Genomic DNA, 24,049 nt, shown 5'->3' with positions numbered 1-24,049 from the left:
AGTTACAGAGCTGTAAGGGTTCATTTGTAACCCTGGTGGTCCCCAGACCCAACGTTAGGAACCAGTGAAGTAGATAAACATTAAAATCATAATTTATTATTACTTTTTTTAATGACTTTATGGAAAATACAAATACCTGCTGCTCTTTGATCTTCTTGTCAGAATCACAAAGCTTCTTCTCCATCTCTTCCTCCAGTTCTTTAATACGAACCTTTAAATCAATGATATTATAGGTTAACGTGTGATAATCATCATTTACTCTCATTTATTACTCTTACTCAGTGATTCTCAATGTTGTGCATTTCAAGGACCCCCAGTTGGATATACATTAGACCATGGACCCCCATTTGATATGATTTATTCAAATCTCTGGGACCCCAATCTACAATGTAAAATGTTCAGTGTTAATGTAACTCTCAGAGTGTACAAATGGAACCAAATGGACCCATAAGGGTCCATTTGGTTCCATTTGTACACTCTCAGAGTTACAGAGCTGTAAGGGTTAATTTGTAACTCTGGTGGTCCCCAGACCCAACGTTGGGAACCAGTGAATTAGATAAACATTAAAATCATAATTTTCTCTTACTTTTTATGAATGACTTTATGGAAAATACAAATACCTGCTGCTCTTTGATCTTCTGGTCAGACTGCTGCTTGTCATTCTGCAGATCCATGAAGGATTCCTGGGATCGACAATAATACATTTGTACATCATTATTCAGTAAACATGAGAGTTCAAAACATCACATTCCCTTCATATTTAAAATTAAAATGTCTGCATTTATAAGCACTCATTCAGAGTGGTGTGTGTGTGTGTGTGTGTGTGTGTGTGTGTGTGTGTGTGTGTGTGTGTGTGTGTGTGTGTGTGTGTGTGTGTGTGTGTGTGTGTGTGTGTGTGTGCGTGCGTGCGTGCGTGCGTGCGTGCGTGCGTGCGTGCGTGCGTGCGTAGGTGCGTGCGTGCGTGCGTGCGTGCGTGCGTGCGTGCATGTACTGTTGCCCCAACAGCTACAGATCCTACAGCCCTTATAAAGAGTCATAAGAGTCATTGGACAGGCATCTCATAGCTTTTAAAACAATGATATTATAGGTTAAAGTGTGATAATCATCATTTACTCTTACTTATTAATCTTACTCAGTGATTCTCAACGTTGTGCATTTTAAGGACCCCCAGTTGGATATAAATTAGACCATGGACCCCAATTTGATATGATTTATTTAAATATCTGGGACCCCAATCTACACTGTAAAATGTTCAGTGTTTATGTAACTCTGAGAGTGTACAAATGGAACCAAATGAACCCATAAAGGGTCCATTTGGTTCCATTTTTACACTCTGAGAGTTACAGAGCTGTAAGGGTTCATTTGTAACTCTGGTGGTCCCCAGACCCAACGTTGGGAACCAGTGAATTAGATAAACATTAAAATCATAATTTTCTCTTACTTTTTATGAATGACTTTATGGAAAATACAAATACCTGCTGCTCTTTGATCTTCTGGTCAGACTGCTGCTTGACATTCTGCAGATCCATGAAGGATTCCTGGGATCGACAATAATACATTTGTACATCATTATTCAGTAAACATGAGAGTTCAAAACATTACATTCACTTCATATTTAAAATTAAAATTTAGGCATTTATCAGACACTCATCCAGAGCAACGTGTGTGTGTGTGTGTGTGTGTGTGTGTGTGTGTGTGTGTGTGTGTGTGTGTGTGTGTGTGTGTGTGTGTGTGTGTGTGTGTGTGTGTGTGTGTGTGTGTGTTTGTGTGTGTGTGTGACCAATAAGGGTCCATTTGGTTCCATTTGTACACTCTCAGAGTTACAGAGCTGTAAGGGTTCATTTGTAACCCTGGTGGTCCCCAGACCCAACGTTAGGAACCAGTGAAGTAGATAAACATTAAAAACATAATTTATTATTACTTTTTTTAATGACTTTATGGAAAATACAAAAACCTGCTGCTCTTTGATCTTCTGGTCAGAATCACTCAGCTTCTTCTCCATCTCTTCCTCCAGTTCTTTAATACGAACCTTTAAATCAATGATATTATAGGTTAACGTGTGATAATCATCATTTACTCTCATGTATTACTCTTACTCAGTGATTCTCAACGTTGTGCATTTCAAGGACCCCCAGTTGGATATACATTAGACCATGGACCCCCATTTGATATGATTTATTTAAATCTCTGGGACCCCAATCTACACTGTAAAATGTTCAGTGTTTATGTAACTCTCAGAGTGTACAAATGGAACCAAATGGACCCATAAGGGTCCATTTGGTTCCATTTGTACACTCTCAGAGTTACAGAGCTGTAAGGGTTCATTTATAACCCTGGTGGTCACCAGACCCAACGTTAGGAACCAGTGAAGTAGATAAACATTAAAAACATAATTTATTATTACTTTTTATTAATGACTTCATGGAAAATACAAATACCTGCTGCTCTTTGATCTTCTGGTCAGACTGCTGCTTGTAAGTCTGCAGATCCATGAAGGATTCCTGGGATCGACAATAATACATTTGTATCATTATTCAGTAAACATAAGAGTTCAAAACATCACATTCACTTCATGTTTAAAATTTTAATGTAGGCATTTAGCAGACACTCATCCAGAGCAACGTGTGTGTGTGTGTGTGTGTGTGTGTGTGTGTGTGTGTGTGTGTGTGTGTGTGTGTGTGTGTGTGTGTGTTTGTGTGTGTGTGTGTGTGTGTGTGTGCGCGCACACACACGTGCGTGCGTGTATTGTTGCCCCAACGGCTACAGATCCTATAGCCCTTATAAAGAGTCATAAGAGTCATTGGACAGGCGTCTCATGTCCTACTCTTCTCCCTGTGTGATGTTTGTCTGTTTGTTTGTTGAGTTTTTATTAGAGATGCACGATATTGTTTTTTTGAAACCGATACCGATACCGATTATTTGCTGGGTCATATCGGCCGATACCGATCCAATACGATATATTATATATTATATTTATATTGAGCTCATTGCTGATTCTTTTTTATTTATTTTTTTTACTGGTGAAAGTTGATGGTAAACCCCCCTCTCCACTAGCCCTACTGTGATGAAAAATATTTATGGAATAAATACATTAATTATATATATTCTTCTAAGTAACAAACTTAACTATGACATCATTTTTGTATGCTATAAGCCATCACAGAATTATTTGAATCTTTGTATAACACAAAACCATATGTTATGTGGCCTATGGAACTAAGATCATTGAATCTAGTTTGTTATTAGTGTTATTCATATTGTCTGTAGCCTAAATTAATTAGCCTCTGCTCTAAACAATAAAGCCCCCCTTAGCTCTCCCAATCACAACTCCCTGGAGCCACCACTGTGTGTGTGTGTGTGTGTGTGTGTGTGTGTGTGTGTGTGTGTGTGTGTGTGATATACAAACTAATCTTACCATAAATACAATCATTGTTTAGTTTATCACTATCTAACATTCTATAACATCAGCAGTGAGTTTATGAGAGGGACAGCTTGCTTCGTACACTACACTAAAGATTGTAGGACAACAGGATGTCAAAGACAGAAACATTACCAGCTGAGAGCTAATTTGTGCTCATTCTCTGTGGTTAAAAAACAAGCAGCTTGCTTGTTCAATAGCGGCCGCTGGTTGCACTCGAGTCGAGTAACGAGTGTTTGTTACGTCGATGTTAAATAACGAGGCAATGTACAAATTTGTGTTGAAAATATATCCTCCGCTGCTCCGCAGTATCACTACTCTAATCTAATTTAAGATGTACAAGAAACCCTCTGACTGTTCTGGGTATGAACTATGGACGTGAAGAGTTTGTTTGCTGTTAGTTTGACTACTTGTCTCTGTTCATTAACGCAGCAGCCTAGCCTAGCTTAGCCTGCTGCTCACTCAGTGCTCTGTCTGAGAGAGACACGGTGACGCATGTAGAGCGTGTGGAGGCCGGGGGGAGGTGCTACAGCTGGCTCTCTTAAAGAGACAGAGACAGAGACAGGCAGACAGACTGCTCTCGGTCATATTGCTTCTCAATCATATCGGTGAATTTAATCGGGTTTATTTTGAGATCGGTTCGATACCGATATGGCATTTTAGGGCCGATATCGGCCGATTCCGATACATTACCGATTATATCGTGCATCTCTAGTTTTTATTGATGTAATAGTTTGTCTGTTTTTAGTTTTTGTATTGTTTTTGTTTTTCCCTTTTTGTGAATGGTGTTTATTAAAAAAAAAAGCCTTCAAAATCAAATAAAGCCAAAAATCTAATAAAACAACAATTATGGTTATATCAAATGTTGGCCATACTAACAGAAGAGATGATCAGAGGAGCAGAGTTTGTACCACCATAATTAGGACTGGGACTGAAGTATGGATATAGTTTATCAGTGAAGGTGCTCCTCTGGCCTCCACATCATAAAAGGAGACCAGACCCTCCTCATAATCCACAAATAATATGTGGAACATTATTTGGTTCCATGTGTACACTGTCAGAGTTACAGAGCTGCAATGGTTCATTTGTAACCCTGGTCGTCCCCAGACCCAACGTTAGGAACCAGTAGTAGATAAAGTAGATAAACATATTAAAATCATAATTTACTCTTTACTTTTTATGAATTACTTTCGGCAAAATCTGTAATATCAAAAATGTGTTTGGAAAAAATCAGCCTCCTGGTGGCGCTATAACAGGACAATGTGAAAAGGGAGTTATTTCTTCCACGGCCTAGTGGGAATGTACGTGCGAAGTTTCATGGCAATCTGAAGCTGCTTTCATGATTTGAGGCATTTTGTTTAAAACAAGCCACTCCTGTAAACTTTAGCTGCCAATCTCAGCCAATCAGGATGGATGGAAATATAACAGATTCAATTTGATCACATGACTATAGAGATATTGTGTACCGATTTGTGTGATGTTTGGACAAATTGTGTAGGAGTAATATTAAAAATGTGTTTTCCAAAAATCGGCCTCATTTTTTTCATTGACTTTATGGAAAATAAAAATACCTGCTGCTCTTTGATCTTCTGGTCCGACTGCTGCTTGTCTTTCTTCAGATCCATGATGGATTCCTGGGATCGTTTCAGATCCCCCTCCACTGCCTCCAACTCCCTGTAGGGGTCAGCTATTTGGTCATCTCGACTACGGGTTAGGGCTGGGATTATGGCTACGAGTGCAGCTAGGATTACAAATAGGATTGCAACTACAATTGGGATCGTTAGGAAAGGTTTAGCAGGTTCTTGTTTTTTGTTGGCAGTTTTGACTTCATCTGGTTCAGCATGTTCTTGGTTTGTGTCGGAAGGTGTTTTCTGCTCATTTGATCCTTTAACCTGGACACAGGTGTTGCAGTGTCCACATGGAGTGGCGGACATACCCAGACCAACTGGACACATGGTCTTGAGACTGGTGGGGAGAGAGTCCATTTCACCCTGAGAATACAAGTAAAACAAAGTTATTGAATGATGCTTCACTTATACCAAAAACCTTCATTGCAACCCGTTCTCACCCCCAAAATGTCACATTTTGCAGCTCTATCAGTAGCCCTAAAATAACAACATTCGGTCATGTCAGGTCACAAGCATAAAACTATATTTAATCCAAACCCTAACCTCACAAAAATCGCATAGTAATCGGAGCACAGATCTCCGCCATGTCAGGTAGGTTAGTGTGGGCCAGCAATGTTCGGAATTCACCAATCAGGCTGGAATGGGAAAAATTGGACGGATGGGACGGATCCGTCTTGATCACTTGACTAAAGAGATAATGTGTACCAATTTGTGTGATGTTTGTAGGAGTAATATTAAAAAAGATGTTTTGCAAAAATCGGCCTCCTGGTGGCGCTATAATAGGGCAATGTTGAAAGGGTGGCATTTGTTCCTCAACGTAGTGTGAATGTGCGTGTAAAGTTTCACCGCAATCGGACGCTGCGTTCATGATTTGCGGATTTTTGGTCAAAACGGGCCACTCCTGCAAACTTTAGATGTCAATCTTAGCCACTCAGGATGGAATATGAAAATAACCGTCTTGATCACATGACTATAGAGATCATGTGTACCGATTTGAAATTTGGATCAAATCTGAAGGAGTAATATCCAAAAATGTGTTTTACGAAGTCGGACTCCTGGGGCGCTATAAAAGGCAGATGTGAAAAATGCAGGGCAAAGGTTTTTCCTTGACCTCTAGGGAGTGTGCATACAAAGTTTTACAAAGATCGGTGCAGTTATAGGTAAAACCACAAATCGGCCTGTTATAGCGCCACCATGAGGCTGATGTACTCTGGTGCTAGACAGGAGGAAGTGGAGGACAGTGATCCAGGAGTATCAAGAAAAGATGTTGTAAACTGACTCACTGTTTGATGATCCTGATCTGATTCCTCTCTGTGGAAGAATCACACACACACACACACACACACACACACACACACACACACACACACACACACACACACACACACACACACACACACACACACACACACACACACACACACACAGAGTATATACTGTAAGCCTTCTGTACTGTATGTATGTGCCTTCTTTTGCACATTTTTGATTTACATACATTGCATGACTCTTAAAATATTTTAACTGCATTGATGGGACTGCAAAATTAAGAATTTCCCCAATGTTACTTGAAATGTGATGTGACAAAGTTTGATTCTGATTCTAGATTCGTATGCCGAGATCACAGTCACTTTCTGGATTTATCAATCTATCTTGACATTGACTTGAGCAGGTCGTGTAGGCATAGGGCCCTATCTTGCGCTCTGCCTTGCCCATTATCCCAAACGTTGGTGTTTTTAAATATTTTTTATTCAATTAGCCAAAATACAAGCTGACAATGTGTCAATGTAGATTGGCTATTTGAACTATTTAAAAATGTCTTTCAAAATATTCAAAAAAGTCAAAACAGTTTAGGCATAAGGGGAAAGGCAATATTGGGCTCTTAGGATACACCAGTTTGTTCCACCGTAGACATGTGTTGCAGCATTGTCTGACCATCTGACAGGCATATGTATTCACTCTAAAATGTATAGCTGTAAATCTAATAATATTTGTGACACAAATATATGTTGTAAAGGCATATATCGACGATATGAAATTGGCACGATATATCCAAGTGTACAAGCAATTAAAATTGGGCAATTAAAAACAATATAACATAATGTTACAAGTTAGATGCTTAATCGTTCAGCCATTTAAACAAGTGCTTTACTGGCTCTGTTAAGACATATGAGTCACATACGAGAGGATTTTGAGGACTGCTGCGTTGGAATATGTTCATGACATGCAGAGTGAAGTCTCCCAACTTGGGTACTGTAGCCTACAGTAGGCTATGTCTTTCTAGAGTTACTGTATGTGCAACCTCCGTTAAGGATATAAACCCTACGCTCAAATGCCGTAGATGTAGCCAGTACAAGTGATCTTTATTGTGGGTTTTGGCCACGGGACCGCAGTGGGAGATTGGAGATAGGTAACCATCACACCACACACCAGCCTTCATCCATTAATGTTTAAGCATTCATCAATCACTCCATAAACATTCAAATTATGATGACAGACGCAGATCATCTCTCATAAATGTGATGTCACGAGGGATGCATGACTGCTTTATTTAGCAAAACAGCAGTGTGTGAATGTGTCTCCACTAGAGCGTGCACTGCGCACTGCTTGGTAATGGGTTACATTAATATACAAAAGGTATTCCATTCATGGGCGATGTGATTGGTGTCATTCATGAACTAGGACAAAGATTATACCATTACAAAATACATAATCCCACTGGCAAACATTGTAGATCTGCAAACAGGACAAACTTTTCGACAAATAAAACCTTATTGATTCTTGATTGTGTAAATGTTTTAAACTCTGACCTCTGGTCAGTAGACTGGTGTCCATCAATAGTTTCATCCTCGGGCGGGTCAGTCTTCATGGTGTTATAGCGAGACTCTGGTCTCTGCCCATGAACCCTGAAAGAGATGATGAAGGATGTTTAGTTCACAAGTATTACAGTTACCATTTATCATTTATAATGTACATCATGATCTCTGCTCAATAGAGATGGATAACAACTAAATAATGTGTTGTTTTTCATTCTGACCTCTGGTCAGTAGAGTGTTGTCCAGCTTTGAAGACAATAGGTGCTTCCTTGGACTGGTAACTCTTTGTGGAGTTACAGCTGGGTACAGGAGACAGTTATGTAGTTTATTAGGGTTAGAGTTACCATTTATAGATTTATTTTATCAGGTTTAGTGTTACCATTTATACATCTATTTATTTTATCAGGTTTATTGTTACCATTTATACATCTATTTAGTTTATCAGGTTTATTGTTACCTTTTATAAATATACTGTGTTTATCTGGGTTATTGTTATCATTTATACATCTATAAGCCAGAGTAATGATGCAGCAGGAACCAAAGTGAAACCTGCAAACTACGATGTTAAGACAGACGTAAAGGCAACAGAGAGTAGGAGTGATAGCACAGAGAGGAGACCACTTGGTCTGATGCTGATGTGTTTCAGGCAGCAATAGCAGTTCCAGCAGTGGTAACAGACCAGACCTGCCTAATGCAATCCACGCACCAGTGGAGGAATGGGGCAGGCACTCTTATGGCAGCCATGGTGGTGTCATTGCTGTGTGATGGTTCTGATGTTTTTTTGTTTGTTTTTTATTACAAGACTGAAAAACAATGATATAACATGACACTTAAAATACTTCCATTGAACATTTTAGTGGGATGAGGAACTTTTAAGCGTCTTGATATATTCCATCCGTCTTTCCATTTATCCCTGTAAATTATGCCACTAATACTACTGGTCTGTTACCACTGCTGCAACCACTATTGCTGCCTTAAACACCTGAAGCCTCGGGTCAAGTGGTCTCCTCTCGGTGCTTGCACTCCTACTCTGTGTTGCCTTTACGTCTGTCTTAACATCATAGTTTACACAGCATGAAAACTCACCTCTTCAGACTCCACCTCACCCCCTTGTACTCCTTTCTCCTTGTATCACTACATATACCTCGACCCCTAGCCATAGCTCACCCTCCATTACTAAATAGTTTTTCTTTGGACTCTACTTATGTGACCATATCCTGTTGTTGTTGACTAGGGTTAGTGACATTTACTCTGATCCTGCACTTTCTGTAAGTTGATCTGGAGCGTCTGATAAATGCCTAAATTATAAGTAGATAAAACATTTTATCAACCCACTCTATGTTCACTTCAGACTGGAGTGTGCTAGTTTGTTCAGGTTTTGAAGTGTTCATGGTTTTAATGTCCCCAAGGAAAAGGGACCCACTACAAATGTGGACTCCAGTGGCAAATCGAATCGGAATAATTTGTGTTTGTGTTAATGATGTTAATGTGAAGTCTTCTTGCCCAGTCCTACTCTGACCAGTAGAGTTTAACAACTAAATAATGTGTTGTTTTCATTCTGACCTCTGATCAGTAGAGTGTTGTCCAGCGTTGAAGTTATCAGGATGATTTATAGACCTGTCAAAGGTCAAGAAAAAAGATCAACAATCATTTTCTCCACAATTGGACAAAAAATAGTCCAAATATCTTCAGTCAAAAAACTAAATGTTGTTCTGCTTTTATAGCTATAATACTAACTGGTTTTACACACAATGTTTGTTGTGACGGGGGGATGTGGGGGGTAGTATCCCAAATGCTTCACATTTTCTCAAGAATGATTTTGAAAATAGCAGATCTACAAGCTCACAACGCATTGTATTGGGATGCATTTTGCATTTTGATCTTTTAGGTCGGCTATTGTGAGTTGCTGAATGCACCATTAGAGCCGACGGTGACAGACGGCTACTATGATGCTAAAAATAGCCTATGGCTTGATGTCTTTTTCTACAACAAGCTGCTGCTATCAAGACGGTCGAAAGCCGACCAAGCTTGCTCGGTCGGTTTTTGACGGTTCACTACAACTTTTGACCCGACGTGACAGTGTACCCACCGCCCATTGAACATCCGATATAACAGCGTACCACCACTAAAGTTCTCAACAGGCCTGAAAATGAAGGCCCAGCCCTAACTGGGCCCTGACTGGGCCGGCCCGAACAGGGCCCGGCACAAATAATTACCATAATGTTAGGCCCGAACCCCCCTCCCCCCCAACAAAAAAGAAAGATCGCCAGTAGGCAGTGCCAGTGGCTGAAATTATAGCAGAGTGAGAGAACAGACATAAAACTGTTCAAAAGAAGTTCGTAAACTCAACTTTAGTCAATTATATCTCCCTTTAATAATACCAATTGGTATTGTATTTTATATCATTTTTATCGTTGATTAGTCACCTTTACAACGAGGTACAGCTTGTAAGGATCGGGCATTCTTGGAATGAGCAACACAGCTAAACGTGTGGGTAGCGCCTCCCAAACAATTGCCAAAATCACCCAATAAGCTTGTTTTGAGCAAGCTGCCAGCACACACCTGCTGAGAGGTGTGTGCCAGTAGTCAAAGGTGTGTGACTGGCACCTGAACATGGGTTCTGCAACTTTGTTGAGTTTGTGTTGATGCTCCAAGCAGCAACACTGCCCCCATGGAAAGATGCCACGTTTGTCCCTTCAGGAGAAGGCCCGTGCAATAGGGCAAGGGAAGCTGGTGTTCCGTTACGCAGATTACGCATTATTTGATGTCAGCCCTGGTACCATTTACACACTTAGGACTAAGTTCTGTGAGACTGGTGAAGTCAACAAGGAAGACAACAACCCAAGACCCCTTGCTTCACTGAGGAACCAGATTTATAGGCATGATTTGCACAATCACATCAGCTTCACTTGCCCTATTGCACAGGCCTTATCCTGAAGGGACAAACGTGGCATCTTTCCATGGGGGCAGTGTTGCTGCTAGGAGCATCAACACTAACTCAACAAAGTTGCAGAACCCATGTTCAGGTGACAGTCACACACTGTGACTGGCACACACCTCTCAGCAGGTGCTGACAGGTCGCTCAAAACAAGAGCAATTACCAACAGAAGCATATTGGGTGATTTTGGCACATTTTTTGGAGGCGCCACCCACACGTTTAGCTGTGTTGCTCATTCCAGGAATGCCCGATCACAATACCAATTGGTATTATTAAAGGGGAGATATAATTGACCGACGTTAAGTTTCAGATTTTTTTTTTAGCAATTAGTTGGTGAAATGGCAACTTTTTCTAAATTTAGAGTAGCCAATAATTGTGTATTTTTTCCCCCAATTTAGTCGTTATGCCAATTGATTCCTCCCCACACACATTTCTGTGTTGTCACTGCTGTCGTATCCTTCTGACTCACCTGCCAGTGAGGAGCCCCCACCAGGAGGACGTAGAGCCTTCTTCCTACTCCTCCCGCCCAACACTCCCCGCTGACAGGTGGGGAGTATACTCCGTAGGAGTACATGCAATGACCATCATCACCCTCCTCCTCCCCGCCCGGTTTCCCTCCCCTGAACACGGGCCAATTGTGTTCGTGTAGACGCTCGACAAAGCCGGTTGCACCACGGTGGATTTGAACCCACAACCTCTGTGGTGGTGGCCAGGGACTTTACCAATGCACGACCCAAGAGTTGCGAAACAGCAACTTCACATGTTCAATTGTTCATAAAACATGCTAAGTTAGTAAGTTCTGCACAACAGAGGCTAAAGCTTTAATGTTAAATCCCCGTTGTCAACTTGTCAAGCATCTCTCATTCTCTCTCTCTCTTTCTCTCATCAAAAACACCCGTCCTTGGTTCTGGTGACTCATCCTGCCCTCCTAATTCATGAGGGGGCCGTGTTTTTTCGATATTTTTTTTCATTTATTTTACTTAATTTCTTTGTTTAAAAAAATGTTTTTAAAATAAATGAAAAAAGTAATTGAAAAAACATGGTCTCCTCACATATTAGAAGGACAATATCAGTCACCAGAACCAAGGACGGGTGTTTCTGATGAATCTATGGTTAAAATGGAGTTTGAAGTTACAATGGGTTTGTATAGGAAGGGGGCGTGTCTGATAAAATGAATATCAAATATCTAAATACTGAATCAAGCAAATTAAAAACTGTCCGGGTAAAATTATTTTAAAAAAGTAAATATTTTTTTTAAATATCCATTTAAGTGGTTAATTCATAATATTTATGTTTGAGTCAAAAATACTGTAGGCCTACAATGTTTGTCTTTTAAGTGTACTCAAGTAAAAGTACTTAGTTACTGTCCATTATAGATATTATCTTACCTCTCCTTTTGTTCAGACAGGCTGCTTTCAGAGGCCACGCCCCCCTCCTCGTTCTCCTCAGGCTCACTCATGGTAGAGCAGAGACCTTTACACACACACACACACACACACACACACACACACACACACACACACACACACACACACACACACACACACACACACACACACACACACACACACACACACACACACACACACACACACACACACACACACACACACACACACACACTTAGTGGGATTCTTTCATTACATGATTTAGGGCAGTGGTTCCGCAAAGTGGGGTCCGGGGACCCCCAGCGGTCCTTGAGGGGGTTCCAGGGGGTCCCCAGTGACAGTCACTGTAAGTGAATACAGACGATCACTTATTAATGAATTGTGGGAGCAACAGTTAATCGATGATAAAATGAATAATTGACAATCGATCATTTCATAAAATAATCGATGAGGGAAATATTTCATGCCAATATTACTTGGAAAATGATGGTTCCTGACTGTCAATCATTTGTCTGGAGACCCCCTGGAACCCCCTCAGGGACCCCCACTTTGAGAACCTTTGACATGAGGGGGTGTGGCTTAGTAAACAGATGAGGTGAGTTTTGCTGTTGGTCTTTCTCTCTTCCTTGTTCATTTCTTTATTCACAATAACGCTGGTTATTCAACATTTACTTTTCCTTCTTTGTTTTAAAGAGTTATACTGTATATATGTAGATACTGTATCAAAACCATATGATCACATGTTAATCAAAATCACAACAATACACATATTTTCCATGTTCATATTCCCATATGTTTACTTTGGTAAAAGTACTTTTACTTTTCACAGCTTCCATGAACTGGAACAAACTTTGGCTTTAGCCAGTAATGTTTAGTAATATTGTTTTAAAATTGATTCTTTTTAAATGTCATGTTACCATGAATTGCATCATCATGAAATCAACATTATTCAAATGTATCAGGTTAATACTGGATTAGCAGACCCACTACAAAGACACATTACAAGGCACTACTGGAGAGAATTAACCAGTGGTGGAAAAAGTACTACATTCTTTTACTTAAGTAAAAGTATCAACACTGCAATGGAGAAATACTCTTTTACAAGTAAAAGTCCGGTATTCAAAATTGACTTTGGTCAACAAAAAGTATTGGTATCAAAATGTACTTAAAGTGCCAAAAGGAGAAAGTACTCATTATGCAGAATGTACCATTTCACAGTAAGTAAGTAAGTAACTACATATTTTAGTATGCTGATTAAGTTTACAATCAGTAATACACCGTCTGGATGTCATCTTGAATGAGATTCAAAACGGAGTAGTTCTGTAATTAAAATCAGCTGTGTTTGGAGGAACGTGCAGCTATAGGAATCACACAGATGAATGAGAACAAGATTAATTTATATTCATGAAAGTGTCTATTTCATCACGCAACACGTTTTTGTTCATAGCAAGTAATTAAGATAGGCTTTGTAGGGACTTTTGATATAAAAATACACAATCATGTTTTGTTATTTTTCTTGGGGGGGCATCTATAGTTAGGTATGCCCATATGATGACCACGCATATGCTCTAAAAGTGTGAAAAACGTTTTTCTCATTTCACCAGACCTTTAAACATATACATCTATACAAGCTTGTAGATCGGCTACTTTCAAATACAATCTTGGGGAAAAAAAGTTGTATGGTGTGGGGGGGTCACACGCTCCCTGATAAAATAAGAAATGGCTCCTGACATTTCAACCCTTTTTTTTCCCTTTTCCGAAATCTCAAAACAAAACAACATGACATTTACCACAATGTGTGGATTGATTGATTGATTGATTGATTGATTGATTGATTGATTACTTTATTAACAGCTGTGTTGGAAAAAGTACTCAAATGTTTTACTCAAGTAAAAGTATCAATATTGCAATGCAGAAATACTCTGTTACAGGTCAAAGTCAAGTATTCAAAATGTACTTAAAAGTGCAAAAGTATTGATATCAAAACATACTTTAAGTACCAAAACTAAAAGTACTCTTTCTGCAGAATAAATATAATTTATGCAGAATGTCCCATTTCACAGGTTTCAAATGTATAAAATGTATACAAATCTTTTGAAAATAGCAGCTCATAACGCGTCGCATCGCAACGCATTGTGAGCTTGTAGAGCTTGTAGATAAGCTTTGGCTATTTAAATAGGGCTAAAGTGGTTAATTAGTTTTTGTAATAATAATCCAAATCTACAATGTAACTAGTAACTAAACTTTTTTTTTGTTGTATTAATTAATTAATTTAATGGAACAGGTGTGTTACCTGCTTATTAAGCTACTACTATCTTTTAAACCACAACTAATGAGACAAGACAATCAATAGAATGAGTTTGGGAACAGACCTCATGAGACAATACATAGCATATACAACGCATATGTTTTGATGGGAAAATGAATTGCAACAACTATGCCGTGACAGTGACACTTTCTGACAAACCACAAATCATGTGTTAGACCTTTCTAGCAGACAGAGAAATGAGAAAAATAAATAGGGAACTGAAACCTCAGCCATATGTATTTTGTATACCATACATGGCACTGGACAGACTGCAAAGTTCTGTTTAGAGCCGCCCACAGTGATAAATCGCTCAATGCTTAGTAAAAGATGACTGGGGTGGGCAAGTGGGCAATTCACACCCTCAACAACACCTCAGTAGGAAAGACAAACAAAATGAGTCACCAACAATGTGCTATGTCTCCTAGCATTTGAGAGAGATTCAACTATTCAATTATAGACATTTTCAAGTGCAAGCCCCATTGTCTCATGCTGTAGTAGTAGGCTATAATCAACGGAGGAGGACGTGGGCTTTTGCACATGTTATGACATTATTACCTTTGTTTGCTGTTTGTTAAATGACTCATTCATTTGTGCAGGGTGTCATGTTGTAATCGATCTGCCTGTAACGCTGTCTAAATGACTGTTCTTTTTTTAGAATTTGGATCTGCAATAGCCAGGCCTACCTGTTGTGATGATCTTTATAATGAAAACCATATATTGATAATAGTTGCATATTGTACCTTATTTTATTCACATTTTTCTTTTTCTCGTATTACGGTGCAATAGCTATTTCCCGGGCATAGGCCCCGTGTCAAAACTGGCATCTAAAGGGTTAATATTGTAATGTGATAATTACATCAAAATATAATTTAAAGGGGTAGTTCACCCCCCAAATAACTTTTTTTCTATCGATTACTCACCCCATGGAGCCTTGAATTCATGGATATTTTTTTGTTTTTGTCGCATTCCTTCCTTTATTATTTGATTATAATAAATTTAGCCCCATTGATTCCGGTAGGAGACACAAATGCATTTGTGTCTCCTACCGGAATCAATGGGGACACATTTATTATAATCAAATTATTGGCTTAGGAATGTGACAAAAACAAAAAAATATCTATGAATTCAAGGCTCCAGATGGTCAGTAATCAATAGAAAAAAAGTTATTTTGGGGGTGAACTACCCCTTTAAGCAAGAACTACTTCATGAAAAATAATGGCGGGGGGGATATCTTTCAAAATACAAATCTTGTACTTAACACTCCCTACGTTTTAGGGGTTAAACTAAATAATTAATAATTTCCCTCTGCACCGTGGTACCCCCTCTGCACCGTGGTAGCTCCTCTGCACCGTGGTTCCCTATACACACAGTGCGTGGTACACAAGTGCCAAGTGACGGTATAACCAACTCTCATCATATACTATTTGGAGCAACTCTGGGTTTGTCTTAAGTTTAGTTACACAATTCAGCTACATTCACAATTCAGCTACATTCACAATTCAGCTACATTCACAATTAGGCTACATTCACAATTCAGCTACATTCTCTACCTACAGTATGTGAAGTTTTTATCAGTTGTGTTGCAGCTGTCGTGTGGAATTCAGATGTCCTTCCAAAGAAACCTAGTCCATTTACCTTTGTAGTACTAACTCAGAAATGTGGCTTTTTGGAAGTTTAAAAGCTTCCCTTTATTTGCTCAGTTTATGGTGGGATTACAAATGTGTACTCAAATTTTTTTAATGAAAATATAAAATAATAATATAATTAAAATCTAGGAAGGTTTCATGTCGGTCTGATCAGATTTACCAATGCCATAATTTGGGCTTGTTGTAAAAAAATATTTATTATTTAGGTTCTTTTTTTTTAAAGAGAATGTTCCATTTAGATCTCATTGAGCCTTAAATAAAGGCCAGTCTAAATTTGGTAGGTCCAAAATGTTTTAGATAATAAACCTACACACAGGGTGAAGATCGGCTGTTGAAGGGAGTTTCAAGCAACCGGCGCAGCCAACTGTCACCCACAGAATAGATCTGACACCAAATATGTTTCATCTCAACATGGAGAAATGCAGTGTTGGAATAGTTACTACAACAGAGTAATATGTTACTTATTACATATTACTTGTTTAAAAAGTAATGTAGTTACTTTACTTATTACTCCCTGCCAAAAGTAACTAGTTACTTATTACTTAGTTACTTTTTTTCTCTCGCCCCCAGTAATTGCATCCTTTCTCCCCAAAAGTCTGACTTTGCATTTTCAACATTAGCAGTTGTTTTTTTTCTCTTTTCTGCAGCCTACATTGTAAAATCCTCATTATTGATTTAACTCTGAAAAGTGTTCTGTACACATGACGGGTCCATTTGGTTCTACACTCATTTCAATTATATTAACACTAAGACTTTTACTGTGTATGAATTCATAACTTACAGACTAAATGAACAACTTCTGTTGTTTATTAAAAAAATGTATTCTAATAAAATACAAAAATAAAAAGGCTCCCATAGCAACACATATCAATAAGCAGACATGGCAACACTGTTTGATCCGGTTTAAAGGGGCCACACCATGAATTTCATTTTTTTTTGGGGGGGGGGGGTATTTTTTGGGCTCCCCAGTGTCTCTTGTACCCCAAAAAATATTTTTTTTTAACATTCAGTCATTCATTCTCATTTCAGAGATTTTCAGAATGGGCGTGTCTGAACAGGCCATTTCAGAATGGCAATGCAAGTGACATCACTTGCATTGCCATTGCATTGATGCTGGCCAGACAGAATTGCTCAGTAGCCCCCCCCTGCCCAAGAGGACGTTTTGGTATTGCAGCTGAAAGTGCTGTATAAGCCAGAGACAATTGACTTGGGATGAGTATATCTGAGTGATGATTTAGGCTCAAACCTTTTGAAAAAGGTTTGAGGGACATACACCATATGATATTAAATATCAAATATTTTTTTTAAATTCATGGTGTAGATCCTTTAAGGCCCGCCCTTCCGCAGCTGATAATTCACACATAGACAAGTGCGCAACGTTTCCGTATCCGCTCTAGACCGGATCAGCAAGCAGCCTGCATAGCAACTGGATCCCAACCAGTCTACTATTATATCAATTGACCAAAAACAACACAGGATCAAATAAACACACTCAAACCCAGAGTACCACCAAGGCTCGTGAAAAAAAGTAATAAATTACTTTTTGAAAAAAAGTAAAGGTAATAATATTACTCAAAACGTGAAAGTAATTAGTTACGTTACTAGTTACTGGGAAAAAGTAATAATATTACTTTAAGTTACATATTACTTTAGTTACTTTCGAACACTGGAGAAATGTACAAAGTATTTTTTTTTACCTTCCATGTGAACGAGGTGCAGGAGAAAAAGCCTGCCGATGCTCTCGTGAGAATACGGTCTTATTGAACTTCCCCAGACTGCCAGACATGAGTGTGCGTGCGGAGGTGTGTGTGTGTGTGTGTGTGTGTGTGTGTGTGTGTGTGTGTGTGTGTGTGTGTGTGTGTGTGTGTGTGTGTGTGTGTGTGTGTGTGTGTGTGTGTGTGTGTGTGTGTGTGTGCATGTGGCAACAGGGAGGGGGGGGGGGGGGGGGGGGGAGCGGGGGGACGGAGTCTTTGGTATGCCCCAGTCAGTGTTGTACTGGTCAGCTCCCAGTACAACAGGCTGAGATTTCAGTTCATTATTTATTTTTCTCAGTTTTCTGTCTTCTAGAAACATCTAGACAACACATGATTTGTGGTTTATCAGGGGAAGGGGAAGACCCCCCATGACTCTGTTTGTCTTATAAGTGAGCATAATAATTCAGTTAAAAGCTATTAAACTGTATATTATCAGCAATTACATTTATATGAGTAAATTAAATTATTAATATCATGTTAAATAAATGAGAAAATCGAATGATTGACGCTTACATGTGTGCATGTAACCTCTAATCTCTCAAAATATGGATATTTTCTCACTAATCAGTCATAAATATAGACAGTATGTCAGATAGCGTGTGCAGCTAACATACAGGATGTAAAACCACAAAAAGCCTCTTCCTGTTGCTAGTGTTCGAGTGTGCCTCAGCAGTCTGTTCAACCATTCAATACAAACTGTTTCCTCTATCATATTCCTTCTTTAGGCATATCTAGTGATAATATAATGTTAAGCCTATATCCTAAAGTGAGCGAGCTTTTCAACATATAATGAATTCTAATAAAATTCCCATATTGTCAACAACTATTACGGCTACACTCCACTTTAACAGCTAAACAGGACCCTGAGTTCTCAGGGGTTGATGGTGGATTTGCTGACTCTTCCTAAATGGTGCTTCTTCAAACGTTACAATCTAAATCTGATAGCTTGATGTTTCTATATGTAAGACATAAACAATAAACACCAAAAAAGCTTGCACACTGAAACATTTTAATTGAGGCTCTTTAAATTAAAAAATAGTTTACTTAAAAGTGCAAAAAGTGATGTGAAAAAAATGACCAATCTATGTGAAGCACAATTACTTGCACAAGTTTTTTTTGTTTTTGTTTTTACAGTAATGGAACACCAAAGGATATACAGTGACGTATGGGTACCAGTGACTGTAACAGGATGGCCAATGTTGCATCAAGGTGCCCGGATGTCCCTAGTGCCCACCTATCCTGTATCCCCTGTGACAGCTGTGATGGGTGCACTGGTTGAGAGGAGCACCGTGAACCTAGCCTGGCCGACTAATAGCATATGCGACGGCATATTCGTCTGGTTCCAGGCTACCGTAAACGCCCCTTGTTTCAGATCCTTTTAGGAGGCCAAGCGAGCACAGTTGTCGGTGTCCAAACAAGGAGAAAAAGACATACAGCTTGGAACTGTAGCCACGAGGAGATAAGAGAGACTCAATGACATTTGAGCTCATGTAAAAAAAATTGCTGGCTTACAAGTGGTCGCTCACGAATAAACAGTAAAGAGGATCGTAGGTGGAATTTCCCAAAATAATTTATAGAAAGGAAAGGGTTTTCTCCCCTACAGGTGATCAGAAGTGTCCTGTGTGTTTCCATATATATTATGCAGAATGTCCCATTTCACAAGTTTTCAAATGTCTAAAATCTTTAAAAATCTTTTGAAAATAGCTCACAATGCGTCGCATCGCGACGCATTGTGAGCTTGTAGATCTGCTATTGAGCTTGTAGATGGGCTTGTAGATCTGCTATTGACTAAATGCATATAGGGCTGAAGTGGTTAATGTATGTTTTGTAATAATAATCAAAATCTACAAAGTAACTAGTAACTAAACTTTTCAAATAATTGTAATGGAGTAAAAGCACAATATTTGCTTCTGAGATGTAGTGGAGTAGAAGTAAACATACTGAAAACTGGAATTACTCAAGTTAAGTGCAAACACCTCAAAATTGTACTTAAGTACAGTACTTGAGTAAATGTACTTAGTTACTTTACTGCTATTTCGAATATACGTGACATATTAGGCTTCTGAACAATACTGGTTGGAGTTCAGAGGCCCACAGTTGGAGTCTAGACACGGCCGTGTGTTTAAGCACGGACAATGTAGGTAAATGCCTATGTCCTGTCTGCCTATGTCTATGCCCTTTTTCTTTTCTCTTCATCCCACTTTTGGGATGAAGAGAAAAGAAAAAGAAGACACCTCCGACAATCTACACTTCATGAAGTACAGAATTAACCGAATTAACCAAATTAATGTAACAAAAACACCCCAAAAAAGTTACAAAGCCGGTTAAAAAACACAAATTTTCGTGCCTCGCGTGCGCACACACGCACGGAAAACTGCACACGCGCATACGCACATGAACACGCGCTGTGAAAATTGGCCTTTGCCTAGGGCCTCTTCAGACATTAATGCGGCGTCTAGAGTCTAGAGTGTAAATAATTGCAGTAATATCTCATTACAGTCTAGTATTTCATATCACTTGGTCTATGATTCTATTTGAATCAAAGGGAGGAATGTAATAGCATTTATGAGAATACTACACTGTTCTCCCTGTGATTATAGTTATAACTCATATGAGCCTTCAGCAAAAAGGACATTTTCTCACTCTGCAGGTCTATTTACAACTCACAGTAGTAGGAAAGCCATGGTCTCACCTGTTGGTATCCTGTCAGAATAACTATTACTTTATAGAGCCATGTATGACTCTGTCCACTAACCAGTGGTGTAAAGTAACTAAGTACATTTACTCAAGTACTGCACTTAAGTACAATTTTGAGGTACTTTAACTGTACTGAAGTATTTCCAATTGTCCATACTTTTCCTTCTACTCCACTACATCTCAGAGGCAAATATTGTACTTTTACTCCACTACAATTATTTGAAAACTTTAGTTACTAGTTACTTTGCAGAGAAATAAATTATTACATTATAAAACATACATTAACCACTTCAGCCCCATTTTATACCTAGGCTATTTGAAAGTAGCCGATCTACAAGCTCACAACGCGTCACAACGCGTCACAACGCGTCACAACGCGTCGCATCGCGACGCGTTGTGAGCTTGCAGATCTGCTATTTTCCAACATTTTTGTACTTTTTTGGTAGGCCTACTTTAAGTACATTTTGATACCAGCACTTTTGTACTTTTACTCAAGTAAGTTTTGAATTCCGGACTTTTACTTGTAACAGAGTACTTCTTCATTGCAGTATTGATACTTTTACTTAAGTACCACCACTGCCACTAACCACACCTCCAGATATTTGTGTTCTCTTCTTGTTGTGTATAAAGGAGACACATGTCTAACAACTGGGAGGCTGCATCTGCAGGAGACAGTCTCTGAGAGCTCTCGTTTATTGTATAATAAATACATTGATTCATTCCACTTTACCCTTTGTGGGAATTATTTCCTTTATACTGAAGTAGGGTTAATAATATCCATTACAATATGTACTTAGTTACTTTCCACCACTGCTGAAATGGGACTACCTGTCTGTCTGCCGTCTCCCCTCTGAAATGGGACTACCTGTCTGTCTGCCGTCTCCCCTCTGAAATGGGACTACCTGTCTGTCTGCCGTCTCCCCTCTGAAATGGGACTACCTGTCTGTCTGCCGTCTCCCCTCTGCTCTGTTAACGTTATGGGTAAAACACATTCAAGGGGCAAATTAAACGTGAAACACATCATCTACTGAGTCACCAGTGTCTCTAATGGTGTTTATCTTACCTCTTATGTTGTTCAGACAGACCGGGTTTTATAGGCCACACTCACTGATGGTAGAGCAGAGACCCACACACACACACACACACACACACACACACACACACACACACACACACACACACACACACACACACACACACACACACACACACACACACACACACACACACACACACACACACACACACACACACACACACACACACACACACACACACACACACACACACACACACACACACACACACACACACACAATTAGTTCATTCAACATGAAGAGTGGTTCCGCTAAGTGGGGTCCTTGAGGGGGTTCCAGGGGGAACCCAGCTAAATCATTGACATGGAAACGTTTGAAAACCAATAGTTTAAGTATTTTGTCGACTAAAACTATGAAGAAAAATGTTCGTCAACTACTCTTTTTCACTGACGAAAACTAAATAAAAACTAAGCTATGATGACTAAAACTAAAACTAAATGTATTGACAATTTCATCAACAAATACAAAGTAGACTAAAACGTTAGTGAGGGACGAGTGGAGAAGAGATTTTCAGCATGCAACCAAGTGTAAAATGAGCCGTTACGACGCCATCAAGGAACCGCCAAAATACATCTTTTTGTAGACTAAATCAACTGTAGATTTAGTTGACTAAAACTAGACTAAAACTAAAACTTTTCAGATGACTAAAACTTTATTCAAAAGACATTCAATAAAATAATCTGTGAGGGAAATATTTCATGCCAATATTACTTGGCAAATAACATTTTGGTTACTGACTGTCAATCATTTGTCTGGAGACCCCCTGGAACCCCCTCAAGGACCCCCACTTTGAAAACCGTTGACAAGAGGGGGTGTGGCTTAGTAAACAGATGATGATTTTAAAGCGGGAGAGCGAGTAAGTTTAGCTGTTGGTCTTTCTCTCTTCCTTGTTCATCTTTTTATAACCTGACGTCTCTACTCAAGTCACCTTCCCCCAACAACAGCTGTTTGGAGTCCAAACATGTCCACTGTTGGAGCATCACAAACTGCATGCACATTTATCTGTGAATTAATCAGTGATTAATCGCTCAATGCTATATAAAAGATGACTGGGGTGGGCAAGTGGGCAATTCACGCCCTCAACAACACCTCAGTAGGAAACAAACAAAATGAGTCTCCAACAATGTGCTATGTCTCCTAGCATATGAGAGAGATTTAACTAGTATAGACAGTGCAAGCCCCTTGTCTCATGTTGTAGTACACTATAATCAACAGAGGAGGACGTGGGCATTTGCACATGTTATGTTATGACATTATTTGAGCTGTTTTTGAAATTACTCAATAATTTGTGCATTTTACTGCAGTTTACATTTAAAAATACAAATCTAGTAGTTCACACTCCCAACGTAACTTTGTTTTAGCAAGGCATAAGGGTTAAATAAAATAATTAATCATTTAGTTATTATGATGATCGTCTTGGCTCATTGTGGTTCCCCCTCTGCACCGTGGTTTCCCCTCTGCATCGTGGTGCCCTATATGCACAGTGCGTGGTACACATGTGCCAAATGGCCGTAACCAACTCTCATCATATAGCCTACATACTGTTTGGAGCAACTCTGCGTTTAGTTACACAATTCAGCTACATTCACAATTCAGCTATTCACAATTCAGCTACATTCACAATTCAGCTATTCACAATTCAGCTACATTCACAATTCAGCTATTCACAATTCAGCTACATTCACAATTCAGCTACCTTCTCTACCTACGGTATGTGAATTTGTATCAGTTGTGTTACAGCTGTCGTGTGGAATTCCGATGTCCTTATGAAGTTAGTAGCCTACTACAAAGGTCTATGTACCTTTGTAGTACTAACTCATAAATAAAGTTTTTTGAATTTGAAAAGTTTCCCTTTTATTTGCTCAGTTTATGTTGGGATTACAAATGTGTACTTAAAAATTTAAAATTAAAATAGAATACAAATAAAAATAGAAATAAAATCTAGGAAGGTGTCATACCAATTCCAAACATCTGACACCAGATATGTTTCATCTGGAAATAGAGAAAAAGTCATGTTTTTCTTCCATGCTTAACATGTGAACGAGGTGCAGGAGAAAAAGCCCGCCGATGCTCTTGTGCGAATATGGTCTTATGGAACTTCCCCAGACATGTGGCAGCGGTGGCCTAGTGGTTAGAGGGGCGGCCTTGATACCGGAAGGTCCCTAGTTCGATTCGCCAATTCATCACATCAATCATGAATCACCGCTGAATAGCCCTTGAGCAAGACTTCCATGCAGGGTCTGGCTGTAAATAAGTTTCGCACTTAGTCCAACACCCTGGGTAAACAACAAACTTTGCTTTGCTTTGCTATGAGCGTGTGTATCGTCTGTGTGCGTAGGTGAATGTTCGAGAAGTGAGTGTG

The 24,049-nt window shown here is 39.3% G+C and overlaps 1 protein-coding gene across 1 annotated transcript in view; it reads right to left on the bottom strand.

The window, feature by feature from the left end:
• Positions 1 to 15,433, bottom strand: part of LOC308103071 (uncharacterized protein) — a 20,206-nt gene extending 4,773 nt beyond the window's left edge. Inside the window, exons 1-8 of the mRNA XM_080452919.1 lie at positions 12,186 to 15,433; positions 9,423 to 9,476; positions 8,081 to 8,158; positions 7,854 to 7,949; positions 6,330 to 6,357; positions 4,990 to 5,409; positions 2,439 to 2,501; positions 1,476 to 1,538 (exon numbers count right to left, since the gene is read on the bottom strand). Of these exons, the coding sequence (XP_080309045.1) occupies positions 1,476 to 1,538; positions 2,439 to 2,501; positions 4,990 to 5,409; positions 6,330 to 6,357; positions 7,854 to 7,949; positions 8,081 to 8,158; positions 9,423 to 9,476; positions 12,186 to 12,256 (873 nt within the window). The 5' untranslated portion in view covers positions 12,257 to 15,433. The remainder of the gene's footprint in view (positions 1 to 1,475; positions 1,539 to 2,438; positions 2,502 to 4,989; positions 5,410 to 6,329; positions 6,358 to 7,853; positions 7,950 to 8,080; positions 8,159 to 9,422; positions 9,477 to 12,185) is intronic.
• Between the last annotated feature and the right edge of the window lie 8,616 nt (positions 15,434 to 24,049).

Source organism: Gymnoscopelus braueri (assembly GCF_963280865.1).
Source record: "Gymnoscopelus braueri genome assembly, chromosome: 16".
Classification (NCBI taxonomy): Eukaryota; Metazoa; Chordata; class Actinopteri; order Myctophiformes; family Myctophidae; genus Gymnoscopelus; species Gymnoscopelus braueri.
Note: the sequence above shows the minus strand (reverse complement) of the source record. Positions and strands in the feature narration are given on the sequence as shown.